Consider the following 13,539-nt stretch of genomic DNA (forward strand, 5'->3'; position numbering starts at 1 on the left):
GGGTTCAGAAATAGGCTGCAAGGGACTATGAGATTTGGTGTGCACTCCAAAAGAGACAAGTAAAGTGTTCGCGCAAGTTAATGACTTGACTTGTCTTTTTTTTGCCCTTGACCTACAGGCTACATGACTCAGACTTCCGTAAATTTAAATATTAAACTATCCAACAATAATAAACATTTACAAATGGATGACTTTTGTAAGTTTGATGAGACGAACACTAACCGTATTTCCCTCAATATGAAACGCACTTTATTACAGCAAAAATAAATGGGAGTACCTTCAAATATCACCCTGGATCTTATACACCTATGGTTAACCCTAGGGGAATGCAGTCGCCTGTACTGTACTAGACTAAATCCTAGACTCCCTCAACTGACACACTGGTTCCCAGACAAACCCAGAATAAATTTTATGCGATCATAAATTATTAGAAGCAAATATGAAATACTGTACTGTAAATATTAATAGTCCAGTCAATCAGACTGTACTGTACTTTCATCTCTTTATTTCCTATCACACAATAACACCACGGCCCACCAACTTGAATCAGTCGAGATGCAAGTTGGTACAAATTATTACAGGACTGCAACTTTAAACTTGGAATACACCAAGGCCCCCAAAAGCCAACCCCTTCCCATGGAGCAAGGATGTGACTTAATTTTCCAGAGATTTATATTCATATATCTTAATATCTGGTGGGATCTTAATATCTGGTGGGGTCTGTAATATTTAGAACATAAATACTACGACTCCAGTTACCAAGAGTGTATAATTTATTTTTAAATACGTTATCTTAATATCTGGTGGGTACGTTTTGAACATAAATAAGACGGGTAATTTATACAGCATATTGTTTTTTATACAAACATGCAAGAGAGGATAATAGTTAAGAGAACATTACATATGTTCAGTGATGAGCGTGTCCCCTTTTGTGGGTGAGTACTTATGTCTTTATTTGAAAGCTGTTTTATTTTATTAATATTTTATTCTATTAATTGATTATTTATTGTTCGAATGTCATGAAATAGTGGACGGAATAGGTACGGAGCAGTAGATTATAGGTTGTGGTATAAGTAGCTTTTTTTTCCATTCAAATATAGGTACAGACCCTTGAAACTGGACCTTTTTCCCCCCCTGGGTAAGGTTAAATTTTCTTCAATTGCCAAGTCATGTTTTGCACGCACGCATGCACGCGCACTGTTCTCACAGGTCAATGTGAGAACAGGCAGCATCTGGTAATATTTACCTTGGATCTTTGGTTTAATTTGACCAATGTTAATTTCAAAAGCTATGTGAAAACAACAATACAGTATCTTATGAAATATGAATAAATATAAATAAGATAACCAAGGTACAGTATTGGGCTATTTATTTAATTATACACTTTTTATTTATGAGATGACTACTTCTAGCAAATGGCACTAAATAATGTTGGGAAATAAACAAACCCATATAACTCTCATTTGGAGAGTTTTCAACTTCTAACTGTATTTAATGTTTCTTATTTATTTAAGTATGCATACAGTGATGTTTTCTTTATTTTGTTATTTAAGAAGTAAAACAAACATTCAACTGAGTTTGTGTGAATGTGTGGAAGCATATTTTGACATAGTTCCCTGGTAAGCCTCAGGTAATATGGAATACCTTGGACCCGGGAAACCGGAAAATCCCCAAAACCAGTTCGGTTTTGGTCCCAAGGGTCCCGGATTTGAGGGTATATACCTGTACTGTAGTTGTTTGTTTTATGCAATTTCACTTTATGTGCATTTTTTAGAACAATTATTGTACGCTTGAAAAAATCAATATTTTTTCCCTACACATTTCCTGCTAATTCTGGGGTGAGTTTAATATGGTGGGAAATAAAGCATTACCCATAATCAAATTTGATAATAAGCTAACTCAGACAATGACTGTTGCAATGAAATTTCTGATGTATCCCATAAACTCAGTTCTCTTGGAAATTAAATGAGCAAACACATCCAATCAGTTGATGTTTTGCATGGTAGTCAAAATACTGTACGCTTAAGACATTCTTTCTCCTAGCTAGTGTACATGTTCTGCCTTGCGACATTTAAATAATAACATTGCAAGGATCTACTAATGTAATACAATCCTGGTACTGTATAGGGTTAACATAGTTGTATCGCAGAACCTTTTGATGACCGTAATTATACATTGGCACCTGTTTTAAACGGACATATGTGGTGAAATTATTCGAATATGAAATAACGTTATGAGGTCTTAAAATATTTTCTACAAGCCAGTTACATGATGTCAATAACACAAGAGTAACAATAAATATACTGTATTACAGTATACGTACAGTGTATATAACCCTTGGTAATAGGCAGACCTAATTGCAAGGTACCAGTGAAATGTCGTATTCATTAACATAGGTAACTCTGAGTTGAGGTTTGGAAATCAAAACACAGATGGACAAATAACACCACACAATTGTACGTTCAGTTTTACATGGGAGTATACAGAGAAAACAGCCAAGCTCGGGCTTTCCCAAAATAATGTGCTTCCAGAGAGATTCCCCCTTCTGAGGTTTGATGTCTGAATTCTGGTATATTGCATAAGACCATAATATTTTGTCAAAGAAAACAAATTCCTGCACTTGGTCGACTGGAGAGTATTCATTTTCATTGAGTAAGTGGAATTCATGATGGGTGTAGGTAAAAGATGCTCCATACCTGTGGTGTTATGTGTGGAAAACTTTTGCGTGTATGTTCATGTTGAGAGCTAAGGAATCTCTATACTGCACTGTTTAACTAGGAATACTAGCACCACAAAGAACACAACAGAATATTGATAGTAAAGAGAAAAAAATATATATTTACAAACAACTATAATTTTACAACAATCCCTTTTTAACGAGAGCAACACATTTTGTTCAGTCCAGAAAGCAACATGATAAGTTTCGTCCCATTACCTTCAATGCTTTTAGGGCTGTGCAGAGAAAGCATTTTGTGGTTTATAACATAATAGGGTGATCATGGACACACACCAAGAAATACAGTACTGTATTAGCAAACTTAATATCAAAATGGTTTGAAAATATCTAGACCATATATTTGTGTTATGACAGACCCATATGTGTTTCTCATGCTGTATATGAATAGAGATAGGACAATAAATTTTTTTAAGCATTACACCCACTGTAAATACACTATTAGGTAAATCAAATGTGTTTCAAATAACCGTAGCAGGTTTCCTCACCTCAATACAGTATATTATAGTACTAAAACTGTCTCTCATTTCAAATAAAACAATTAATCCATGTTGTATTTGGAATAAAAACCAAACAATAACCTGGACACTTCTTTCTCCCTTTACAGTTTATCATTGTGTGTGTGTGCGTACACAGTCTGTTCTCCTATAATGCGTGTTTTCACAGCACAAATTGATTATAATGTGACGAATGTATTCGGGAATACATTTTTAAAACACAGATGTGAATTGGGTATAATGTGACTTAGTAAACATAACTATGTCACGTGAGTAGGCATAAGTGGCGACCTGTGGTGTAAAGGTCAGCATGCGCGCATTGCAAGTGAGCGGACTCGGGTTCGATACCCGGGCAGGGTGAAACTATGGGCAAGTTTCTTTACGCCATTTGCCTATGTCTACCCAGCAGTAATTGGGGACCTGTATGTTAATTGATCTGTGGATCATGTTCCGGGGTAATGGTTAGCCAGTGCAGTTGGCGAGTTGTCCGGTCTTCTCGGACTATTCCTTGAGAATGAGTCATGCAACTCGTTAATTTAGGATGTGGTTGTTGTGTTGGCGACAGTTTCTTCACCTTAAACAAATTCAAGCCTAGGTAGCCCTTGGGCCGGCCATCCTCGTTACACGAGGGGCAACCATTATTATTAAGAGGTTGTCCAGCTGCCTCGCCGTAGCATCATATAAGTATCTTTGTAAAGCATACCATATTTCCATAATGTACATTATCTATTTTTAAACAATAAACCTCCACCAACATGGATTAATTATGGGAGAAGGCAGTCCGAGATGGCCCGAGTCTAACCTAGGTCTAAAATCAGAGAATTTAATCTGAGATAGGAAGACGAGTCTGAGCCCGATCTATATTTGAGAATCAAAGGGCAACAGTTTAGAGAACAACTCATAGTTACAATCTAACTGGTAAATTTTTATAGAAAATTGTTGAGAATATTCACCAGCTGATCATGTGGACACAGCGGCCATATCATGTGTTCAGACTCGGTCACCCTCAAGATGTTATGGATGGATAATGCACTGTATATAATAAACAATAATAAACATACAGGTATATTTTTTGTTTACAAAAAATAAATTGAAATAATGAAATTAGTGTTGAAGTGAGAAAAGGTGGTGTCTAAAGAATTTATTACTTTACGGTGGTCCCTCGGTTAATGAGATTTCGGTTAACGAATTACCTTCCATAAGATTCTTAACTTCGGTTAACGAGCAATCCCTCGATTAACGAGTTTCTTACGAGCCAACCTCCACATGTTTTAGCTTGCATTTGGCGGTCCACCAGCTGTAGTATTAGTCCGCCAATACAGTAATCGGTTCTAGGGCTTAAATTCCTTACCCTTTTAGTAAATATCAAGAAGTTTATACTATTCAATAATTTTTAAAGTTTAATATTAAATTTTTTAGTCATTTTGACAATTATTGAACATAATTGAAGGTAAGGTCACTAGTTTGTAGCACGCCATCCAGCCTGCCAACATAGCATACAGGCGTCAGTCTTTGTGTCTTTTCAGTGGAGGTAATATCTTGCTTGAGACTCTCTTCAACTAAACGCTTTTTTCTGAGTTTACAAGCAAATTATTGGTCATTTTGAAATTTATTTTACATATTGACAATATATAATGCAGTGCAGTGTTGATTTAAAGAAAATAATCTTGAATTACACCAAGAGAACTAAAATTTTATGGGTGAAATGGCACCATGGGGTGACTTCTCTTCCACCCCAATGCCTTCTCTTCTCCCTTCTCCTCCACCCCCATTCTAATTCCCATCACCATCATCATCATCATCCAGGAGCCTTCTACATACACACCTCAAAGTAAGTGTACTTTACTACCGTTTTTGTTGAATTTAGGCAATTTTCGGTGAGCTGGAACCAATTACCCAAAAACCCATTGAAACAATGGTTTCGGTTAACGAGCAACCCTCTAGAACGGATTGTGCTCGTTAACCGAGGGACCACTGTACAGGTATTCTATTCCTTGATGGTCAATTGTCTAATGTACCTACAGTACAGTACTGGAGCATTTCCTCATCACCTCAGTGTAAGAACATTAAATATACTTTTCATGTTTCATTTCTTAAGAGAAGCATTAAATATTTTAAATGCTGTATGTCTCAATTAATAAAATGCAATTTTCCCTGCTTTCAATAAATGTCAAATACGAGCGACACATCATCTGCTAATCATGTGGCTACTGTGGCCATATCACATGTTCTGACTCGGTTACTCTCAAGATATTATGGACGGGCGACAATGCATTTTGAATAGTAAACCTAATGCTAATTATGAATTATAATGTAAATATACAAGAAATAATTAGACAATCATACAAAAATATTGAATTGTTTAAAAAATAAAAAAATAAATAAAAAGATTATATAATCAATAAATAAAACTAAATTTAAAAGTATGACGAGGCGCAACGCCCCATCAAAGAATCACAGGGGCCGAGATAAAAGAGTCTGAGATGGCAAGGTTTTACCATATAAAGCACAGTTGATGTGGCTGTTTGCTATGTACAGCTAAAGTTTTGAAGATGGAGAAATGAAATTTGGCATGGTGAAGTGCATGCACCCCAGTAGAGTCAGAAGGTGCAATTTTAGGGGTTGGCCCCAGTGGTCAGCCCCCACCCCCCCCTTCATTAAAGGCAAATCTATTTTGGCTTTGCTATGCATGGCCATGATTTTTAAGATAAGAGCTGGAATTTGTTATGCTTATGTAGTAATATTTCCATTAGCTGGAATCCCTCAAACCTGGAACTCGGAAAATCATTCCCAAAGCCAGAATTTTCCGGAAAATTCAGGCGCTGGGAATGATTTTCCAAGGGGCACATTTTTTGGAAAATTCTGAGAAAATTCTCCCAGTACCCAGAAAATTCCGGGGATGGGGGATTTTTTTTCCGGGCTTGCGAGATGAAAAATCAGACACATTTTCCGGAAATTCCGAGAAAATTTTCCGGTACCCGGAAAATTCCAGGGATGAGGAATATTTTTCTGGGTTTAAGAGATGATGTAATGCGCAATTTCTGGAAATTCCGAGAACATTTTTCAGTTACCTGGAAAATTCTGAGGATGAGGGATTTTTTTCCGGCTTTGAGAAGTGAAATAATGCAGCATTCTGAAACTTCCGAGAACATTTTTCCGTCACCCGAAAGATTCCGGGGATGATGGATTTTTTCTGGCTTTGTTATTGGAAATATCTCATACCCTGAAGTGCTCTGCACCAATTGTTCCGGCTAAAGAAGATATCTCTATATAGCCTCAAGATTATTTATGAATGTTTAAATTATGGTGGGGAGGCTTGTTGGGGTCGGTTCCAACCCGACTAAAATTGGGCCCCCATGTTCACGACCACAGTTTTTAACAGAGCTCAAATCTGGTATATTATACGTGGTTATGTTTTGCACATGCACTTAATTTTGATTAAGGACAGACATCGGCTATATGGATGCACCAATTCTGGTTAAATTTACTTTATCAAAAACAAACTTGGACAATGCTGGTATCCCATCTAGTTAAATTAAATGCATTCCCTATATTTTTTAAATATCATTCAATTTATTAGTCTGTTTGAGCCTTGGTTTAACGATCTTCGACTCACCAGGAAAAATTCGGGAGGGAAATCGGAAAAACTGGGGATTCTGTACTACAAGTGTGCATCATTACAATATTCCCATAATGTACACTATCTAGCAAATATATTCTCTATTCTTTAAAATATCTCTCAACTTGCCAGCACAATCTTTCTTCGACAATTTCCAAGAGCCCACCTCATTAGAATCCAAATAAGCCCAAAAACTGAATTAATTTAAAAAACTGACACAAATCCAAATACCAAAATGAACAATAATGGTGAAAATTTTGTACTTACCTTTTCTGAAGATCTGTTCCACACCATAACACTGTGCCCACTGTTCAGAAGATTCTTGACAATGCCAGATCCAATGATACCCAAGCCTAAAAACCCAAACTTTAGCCCAGAGGGTTCAATTTTTTTGTCTTTCAATGTCTGACTTACACTGCCCACATCCAATGGCGGTGTTTCCTATAAAGGGAAAAAGAAAACGTATATTAGTACAGTATAAAGTTTATTTGTCACTAGTTGGGAATGAGGACGGAGGGGTTGTTGGGATACTGTATTTGGAGTATGGTAAGTGTAAATTGAGAAAATTAAAGAAATATGTAGTGAAAGAAGTGAAGGAAGAACTAAAATTAAGAAGGAATGGTCATCCAGGAAGCAGCAGTATGCATGAGTGAGCAGTGGAGTGATTAAAAACTAACATCAAGGAAGCTGTGTACAGTGAGTATAACAATTATAGGACCTGGACAAGGGTTCTTTTTTCTTTTCTTTTTTAAGAAAATAAACAAAAGCAAATAAGTGCCAAATTAAAGGTATAATTCTTCATTTTTAAATAGTACACTGTACTATTAAGCTCTAATTATCTTAACTAACCATTCAGTAGCTTCAGTAAGATGATTTATTGAGGCCAGAAGTTAAACAGAAGTCTAGTGTAATGCAGAAAACAATGTGGCCCCAATTCATATAATGAAATGAAGCCAGACCACCTAAACCTGCCCATCCCTCATTAAGCAGTTGTAAAGTTATTGTTTCTTGATATTACAGCCCAATAAATATTCATGTTAAGACTATAAAAATAAATTCAAAATACAGTAGCAATAAAAACAAAAATAATATCAGTTTCACTCAAGGCAGCCTGGGTTGTCTTGCTTGACTCTGGATAGTGTACCGGGAATAATATCAAAGAAAGGACAAACTGTATAGCAAGTATAAAAGGAAGAAACAGAAAAGTAATAAAAATTTACTGCAAAATTATAGTAGAAGAAAGTCTGCTGAATAAAAAAAAAAAAAAAAAAAAAAAAATGCAAGGTACAGTAGTTATAATCAGAGAAGACTGTAGTAAAATCAGCATACTTGGGAAAGTGGAGAGTGGGTTTAGAGATGTAAGAGGGAATGTTTATTAAGTGTTTGTTTTGAAGATCAAAGGAAAAATGTGTCTAGAGAATAGTAAGAATTTGTTTGGGGATATTTATGGATAATGAAATAGCATGTGATAAAAGTACAGTCGATGAATGAAGGATGGCCAGAAATAGGAGAATGCACAAGCACGCACGCACGCGCGCGCGCGCGCACACACATTTTTTTCTCCTCATCTGCTGTCATTCCTCCAGTCTTACAGTTGTAAAAAAAAATTAAATTAAATACTCGGCTATAGTACAGGTTGACAACCCTTTATCCGAAAACCGAAAAGCTCTGAAAACTGATAATTATTATTATTTTTTTTTTGTGGAGCAATTTTTTTTTTTTTTTTAGCCCACCCGGGCACAGGTCACTGACCCACATCAGGGCCTGGGGGGTGAAAATGTAATAGTAATAATAATAATTATAATAATAATAATAATAATAATAATAATAATAATAATAATGATAATACAGTAATAATAATAATTATTCATAGTAAATGAAACTTTTAATAAAAAATACACAAAAATCAAATAAGTATGATAACAATAATAATAATAATAACAATAATACTGTAATAATAAAATAATAATAAAGAAATACAGGAATGAAAAAAAGATCAAAAGTGAGAAACACGACCTAGACCTATGAATTATTATTATTATTATATTTTAGCTCCCAGGCCCCAATGTGGGTCAGTGACCTGTGTCCGGGTGGGCTGATCCCTGTATAAAAAAAAAAAAAAAATCATTCTGAAATCCGAAAAATTCCAAAAAACCAAATGCATCTGGTCCCAAGGATTTCGGGCAAGGGATAGTCAACCTGTACTCCCTTTCTACAACATGCCCTCCAATCTGATTTACTCACCATTTCCCCTGATCCAGTATAATCCATCAGTAGCACTTCCTCCTCTAAATGTCATATAATATAATGCTCTCTATTCAATCATGCACACATTCCTTATTTCCTAGATAATGAGACTAGTAGGTGAGTGTTTCACTCATAAAATGACCACATTATTGAGTGATTTTCTTCAGCAAACATCCGAGTGTCATTATTGAGTCTTCCTTTATAAACCCAAGTCTGTAAACACACTTAATATAAAGGAGCTGTTTTACAAAATAGAAATAAAAACTTACTGGTCTTTCAATGTGAACTGGTCTGTTGAGAAGAGCTGATACTCGAGCCTTTGAATTGTGACTCGTTGGAGAGATCGTTAGTGATGAATCTTTAAGTTTGATTGATTCTGTCTTGAGACGTTTAGCACTCCCACTACTCCCAACATTAGATGCATCACTGTTTGGTCGCCTTTTTGGTGTACCCTGACGAGGAGAACAATAATTTTTTTTATCTTTTGCAAATTTGTCATTAGCAAATAGGCCATGCTTAGGCAGTATATAACTGAAGCAATTTTTTCTTATAATTTATGTCTGTAATACAGAGAAAACAAGAGAAAGAAGCAGAAAAAACTATGAGAAGAAAAACAGATTAAAAGAAAGGTGAAACCCTGGTATAATGAAAATACAATATGAAGATACTGTACCGAAAATAACCATTTTTGAAAAGCAATAGATTGGTACAATATATAGGTAGCCCTCGTTTCCTGTTAATTCAATTGTTTAACTTCAAAACCGTTTATACAAAGTCGTTTATTATTATAATTAGGGAGTTCAGTATTGTTCTCAGTGTTTACCGTGCTGCTGTTTAAACCTGTTTGCTCACCCTCCATGCTTTCCTGTCATCCCAAATTTCACGTGTTCTAAAATACCTGCTCACTGTCTCAAAATTCTCAAGTGTTCTAAAATACCTGGTCACTGTCTCAAAATTCTCAAGTGTTCTAAAATACCTGGTCACTGTCTCATGTGCATTAAAAAAATTTCATCAACTTCATCTCTGTACAGTATTAGCAATGGTGATGAAAAATGATCACTGGATTCTGTATTCTCTCAAGCACTGTCTATTCCAAAGAAGCAAGTTACTTCAACTATTAACAAGAAAGAGGAGGTATTCGCCATCTAGACATTGGCGAGGCAGCAAGCAAGCTTTTTCATGACATCAGGACCACCACAGTCTGATTTGGTCCCCAAAGTAGCAGATAATGAAGATTTACTCCAATACTGGGCTAAGCAAATGAACAGCCCTACTTCCTCAATCCTCATTCCAGCTCCTGCATCACTTTACTACCTCCCCTCCCCTCCCCTCACTGCACTGCACTTACACCTGGTATTTGATAAATTTTGTTGGTCCTTAAAATTTTAAGCTGGACTGTCCCCAATCCTAAACTTTTTCATCACATTTCATGCATATCAGAAGTGACCCCTGGGTGACCTAAATGCCAGAAATCTGTGTTACCTTTTTTATTCCCACATGCTACTACCTATGTAGTTTTTAACCACATTATTAACTTCCTTATACGTCCACTATTTCACCACCTTTGCTACATCACTCCTCTACCACTACTTCCCTGCCTGCTGCCTCACTTGTCACATTAATTTACCCTTCACTTTTTACTCACTCTCAAAATTCAAAGAACATATATAATTAAAACATTATATATAAGACTAAACATGGATAAAACTGTCAACAATTAATAATCAATATACCTGTACGTACTAGAAAGGGATATACTGTACAGTACTGTAGACTAATGGACACTTCAAAAGAAGGCATAGTTCATGTCATCTGCACTTATGAGCAACTTGCATCAATGTTCACCAAATAATGTTATTGTAGCTTTATCTTTTAACAAGATTTGATAAATTATATATATATTTTTTTTTTAACACATTTTTTTGGATATGCAAAGTACTCTTTGCTAAATACATTATTTATATTATTTTGCTTTCATGATGCCCCCAAACAAGTGCCAAAGTGATAGAACTGAGTTTAACAGTGCTAAAAGGAAACAAAGTGCTGGGAAAAAAAAGTCAACAAGGAACTAAAAATTCCACAGCATTTTGATTTCAGTTTGGGCCGGCTTTAAACATTAAAGAGTGGTGACTAAAAGCTACTGTAGAAAGATGTCAGCACAGAGGCAAAACATGTTCATACGAGAGCTACCAGCATCTCAGCTCAGTCAGCTGATGCTCCACTCAACCTCCTCTGTGTGCTGCTGGCAATATTCACACCTCCAAACAATTCTTCACTTTTAAATTCCCCACTTTCTCTTACAACAGTACACCTTTATTGTGCTTAATTAGCATATGAAATTCAAGAATACAGTGAGTTGATGGAGCAAGTTATATGGTGATCATGATAAGACAAAATAAATTCTCATAGCTACAAATTTTCAAACATCAAATCCTTGTAAATTGGGATCTGCCTGTACTTTGTCAGTACCTTTTAAAGTGTACAATTGTCAATTTTTAATTCCATCAGTGTTATGGATTTTTGAGAGCAAAATTAAATCCAGTACTGCATCCTGTATGTAAGAAACTTTTGCAAAGGACTAAATTTTTACATATACAGTACACTGAACCCTCACTACATTGATATTCACAATTTGATATTTCGGGATAATCCAGTATTTTTTGCTGATGTAGATTTTATGATTTTGGAGAGAAAGAGAGAGAGACAAAATTTTTTAAATAACCAACATGATTTTCTTTATACTGTACAGTACAGTACTGTATATGTGTTCTTATGAGGGAGGGGGGAATCTTCTTGAATACCCAGTACTTTAAGGGTGCTACCCAGTAAGTGAAAAAAATAAATAAATAAAAAATCACTGGTCAATATACATAACACACACAATGTTAGAAATGCACTCTCATGAAACTTGGACTTGGTTGAAAAGTCATTGGAATATCTACAATATTATCATAAATAATATTGTTAATCTAAAAATATACAGAATTACTCAAATAAATTGTATGATATTACCATTATATTGTGAGCACGTTACACAAAGCATTACAAATACAGTACCTGTATTTCAAAATAAGGTATTATTAGTGTACACTGCACAGTGCACCATCCTTCTGGTACTGTAGTGTTAAGATTTTCTCATGTAAGGCTTCCCAGTTTCAAACATCAAAACAAATGTACTTTAAAAATCATGAATTTCTTTTAAATTGTGAGGCATTGTATATTTATAAAAAAAAATCCATATTTTTGTGATAATTTTGTTGTTTGAACAATTCGATCTAACCAGAGCCCCGACAATATCACATTGGTGAGGGTTCAGTGCACATCACACAAACATACTCAAGAAACTCTACAGACATGTAACTTGCCCAGCAAAATATATGAGATTTAAAAATCGAATTCATGAACATTTTCAAATCTTTGTTAAAATTCATATATAACCAACACCAACCTAATAGATTTAAATTTACTGAAATGAAGATGATCGAATGCAGTGTCAGCCACACTGCCTCTTTGTGTGCCCACATTGACCATGATAGACCACTGAGCCCATGGGCCTTCTTTTTCAAGGTTTTCAAGACACAATTAGTTTTCAAACTTTGGTCGAATAACATATACAATTACACCTTTTCAATATTCCTTGATTTCCATAATTAAGTGTTGTATGTACAGTCCATGCTATTCAGGGTTCATCTTCCAAGGTCCATTGTACCCATGTTATATACCATAGATAGCTCACAGTCATCAGTGTCACCACACTGTCTGTCTTCAGGTGTATTTAAAATTGTGAGGTTCTACTGCGAGTCATTTCTGATACAAACAATGTAAAAAATCAATATACAGAGACAGACTATTTACCTTTATTTTTCTTTCTTTGGGCGGTGTGATGCTCTTTTCCTCATGATTTGTGTCATTGGTATCCTCTTTTAGGTCTGGAACCTGTTTAATCAGAAAGAAAAATATATGTACAGTATATATTACCTGCATAAAAGTTTCACTTTTATAGTCATTTTTTTAGCTGGCAGTAACAGGCTAAGAAGCCCCCCACCCCCCTTGTAGTTCTTTGAAGTTCATTGGTTCATATATAATGTTTGATTAATACTGATGTATCGCAAAACAGTAGATCCATATATAAATGTTAAGGATACTCAGTTCTGGCTCATTTTAATTCTGAATTTAATGTGTGTAATGATATAACTGCTAGAAAACATTAACTTTCAAGCTATGACTGGAAAGACCATTTGAAATAAAGAATATTTATGGTCTAAGTGACAAACAAATTCAAGCTTTCGGTGAACAGTCACCGCTACTTCTCTTTTCACTAATTATTATGCGTATCAAGACAAATGACACCGAACATATAGAGCACCAGATAATAATGACCAATTTATAAAGAGCAGAATCAAGTGTAAACACATATTCACATAAAGGTGTCATTTAATACG

General features: G+C 35.3%; 1 protein-coding gene across 1 annotated transcript in view; it reads right to left on the reverse strand.

Annotated features, from left to right (window-relative positions):
- Nucleotides 1-13,539, reverse strand: part of LOC121876018 (putative oxidoreductase GLYR1 homolog) — a 52,104-nt gene that overhangs the window by 35,873 nt on the left and 2,692 nt on the right. Inside the window, exons 5-7 of the mRNA XM_042380866.1 lie at nucleotides 12,953-13,033; nucleotides 9,367-9,549; nucleotides 7,118-7,291 (exon numbers count right to left, since the gene is read on the reverse strand). Coding sequence (XP_042236800.1) covers nucleotides 7,118-7,291; nucleotides 9,367-9,549; nucleotides 12,953-13,033 — 438 coding nt within the window. The remainder of the gene's footprint in view (nucleotides 1-7,117; nucleotides 7,292-9,366; nucleotides 9,550-12,952; nucleotides 13,034-13,539) is intronic.

This window comes from Homarus americanus, unplaced genomic scaffold (genome assembly GCF_018991925.1).
Source record: "Homarus americanus isolate GMGI-L3 unplaced genomic scaffold, GMGI_Hamer_2.0 scaffold40047, whole genome shotgun sequence".
In the NCBI taxonomy this organism is placed as follows: Eukaryota; Metazoa; Arthropoda; class Malacostraca; order Decapoda; family Nephropidae; genus Homarus; species Homarus americanus.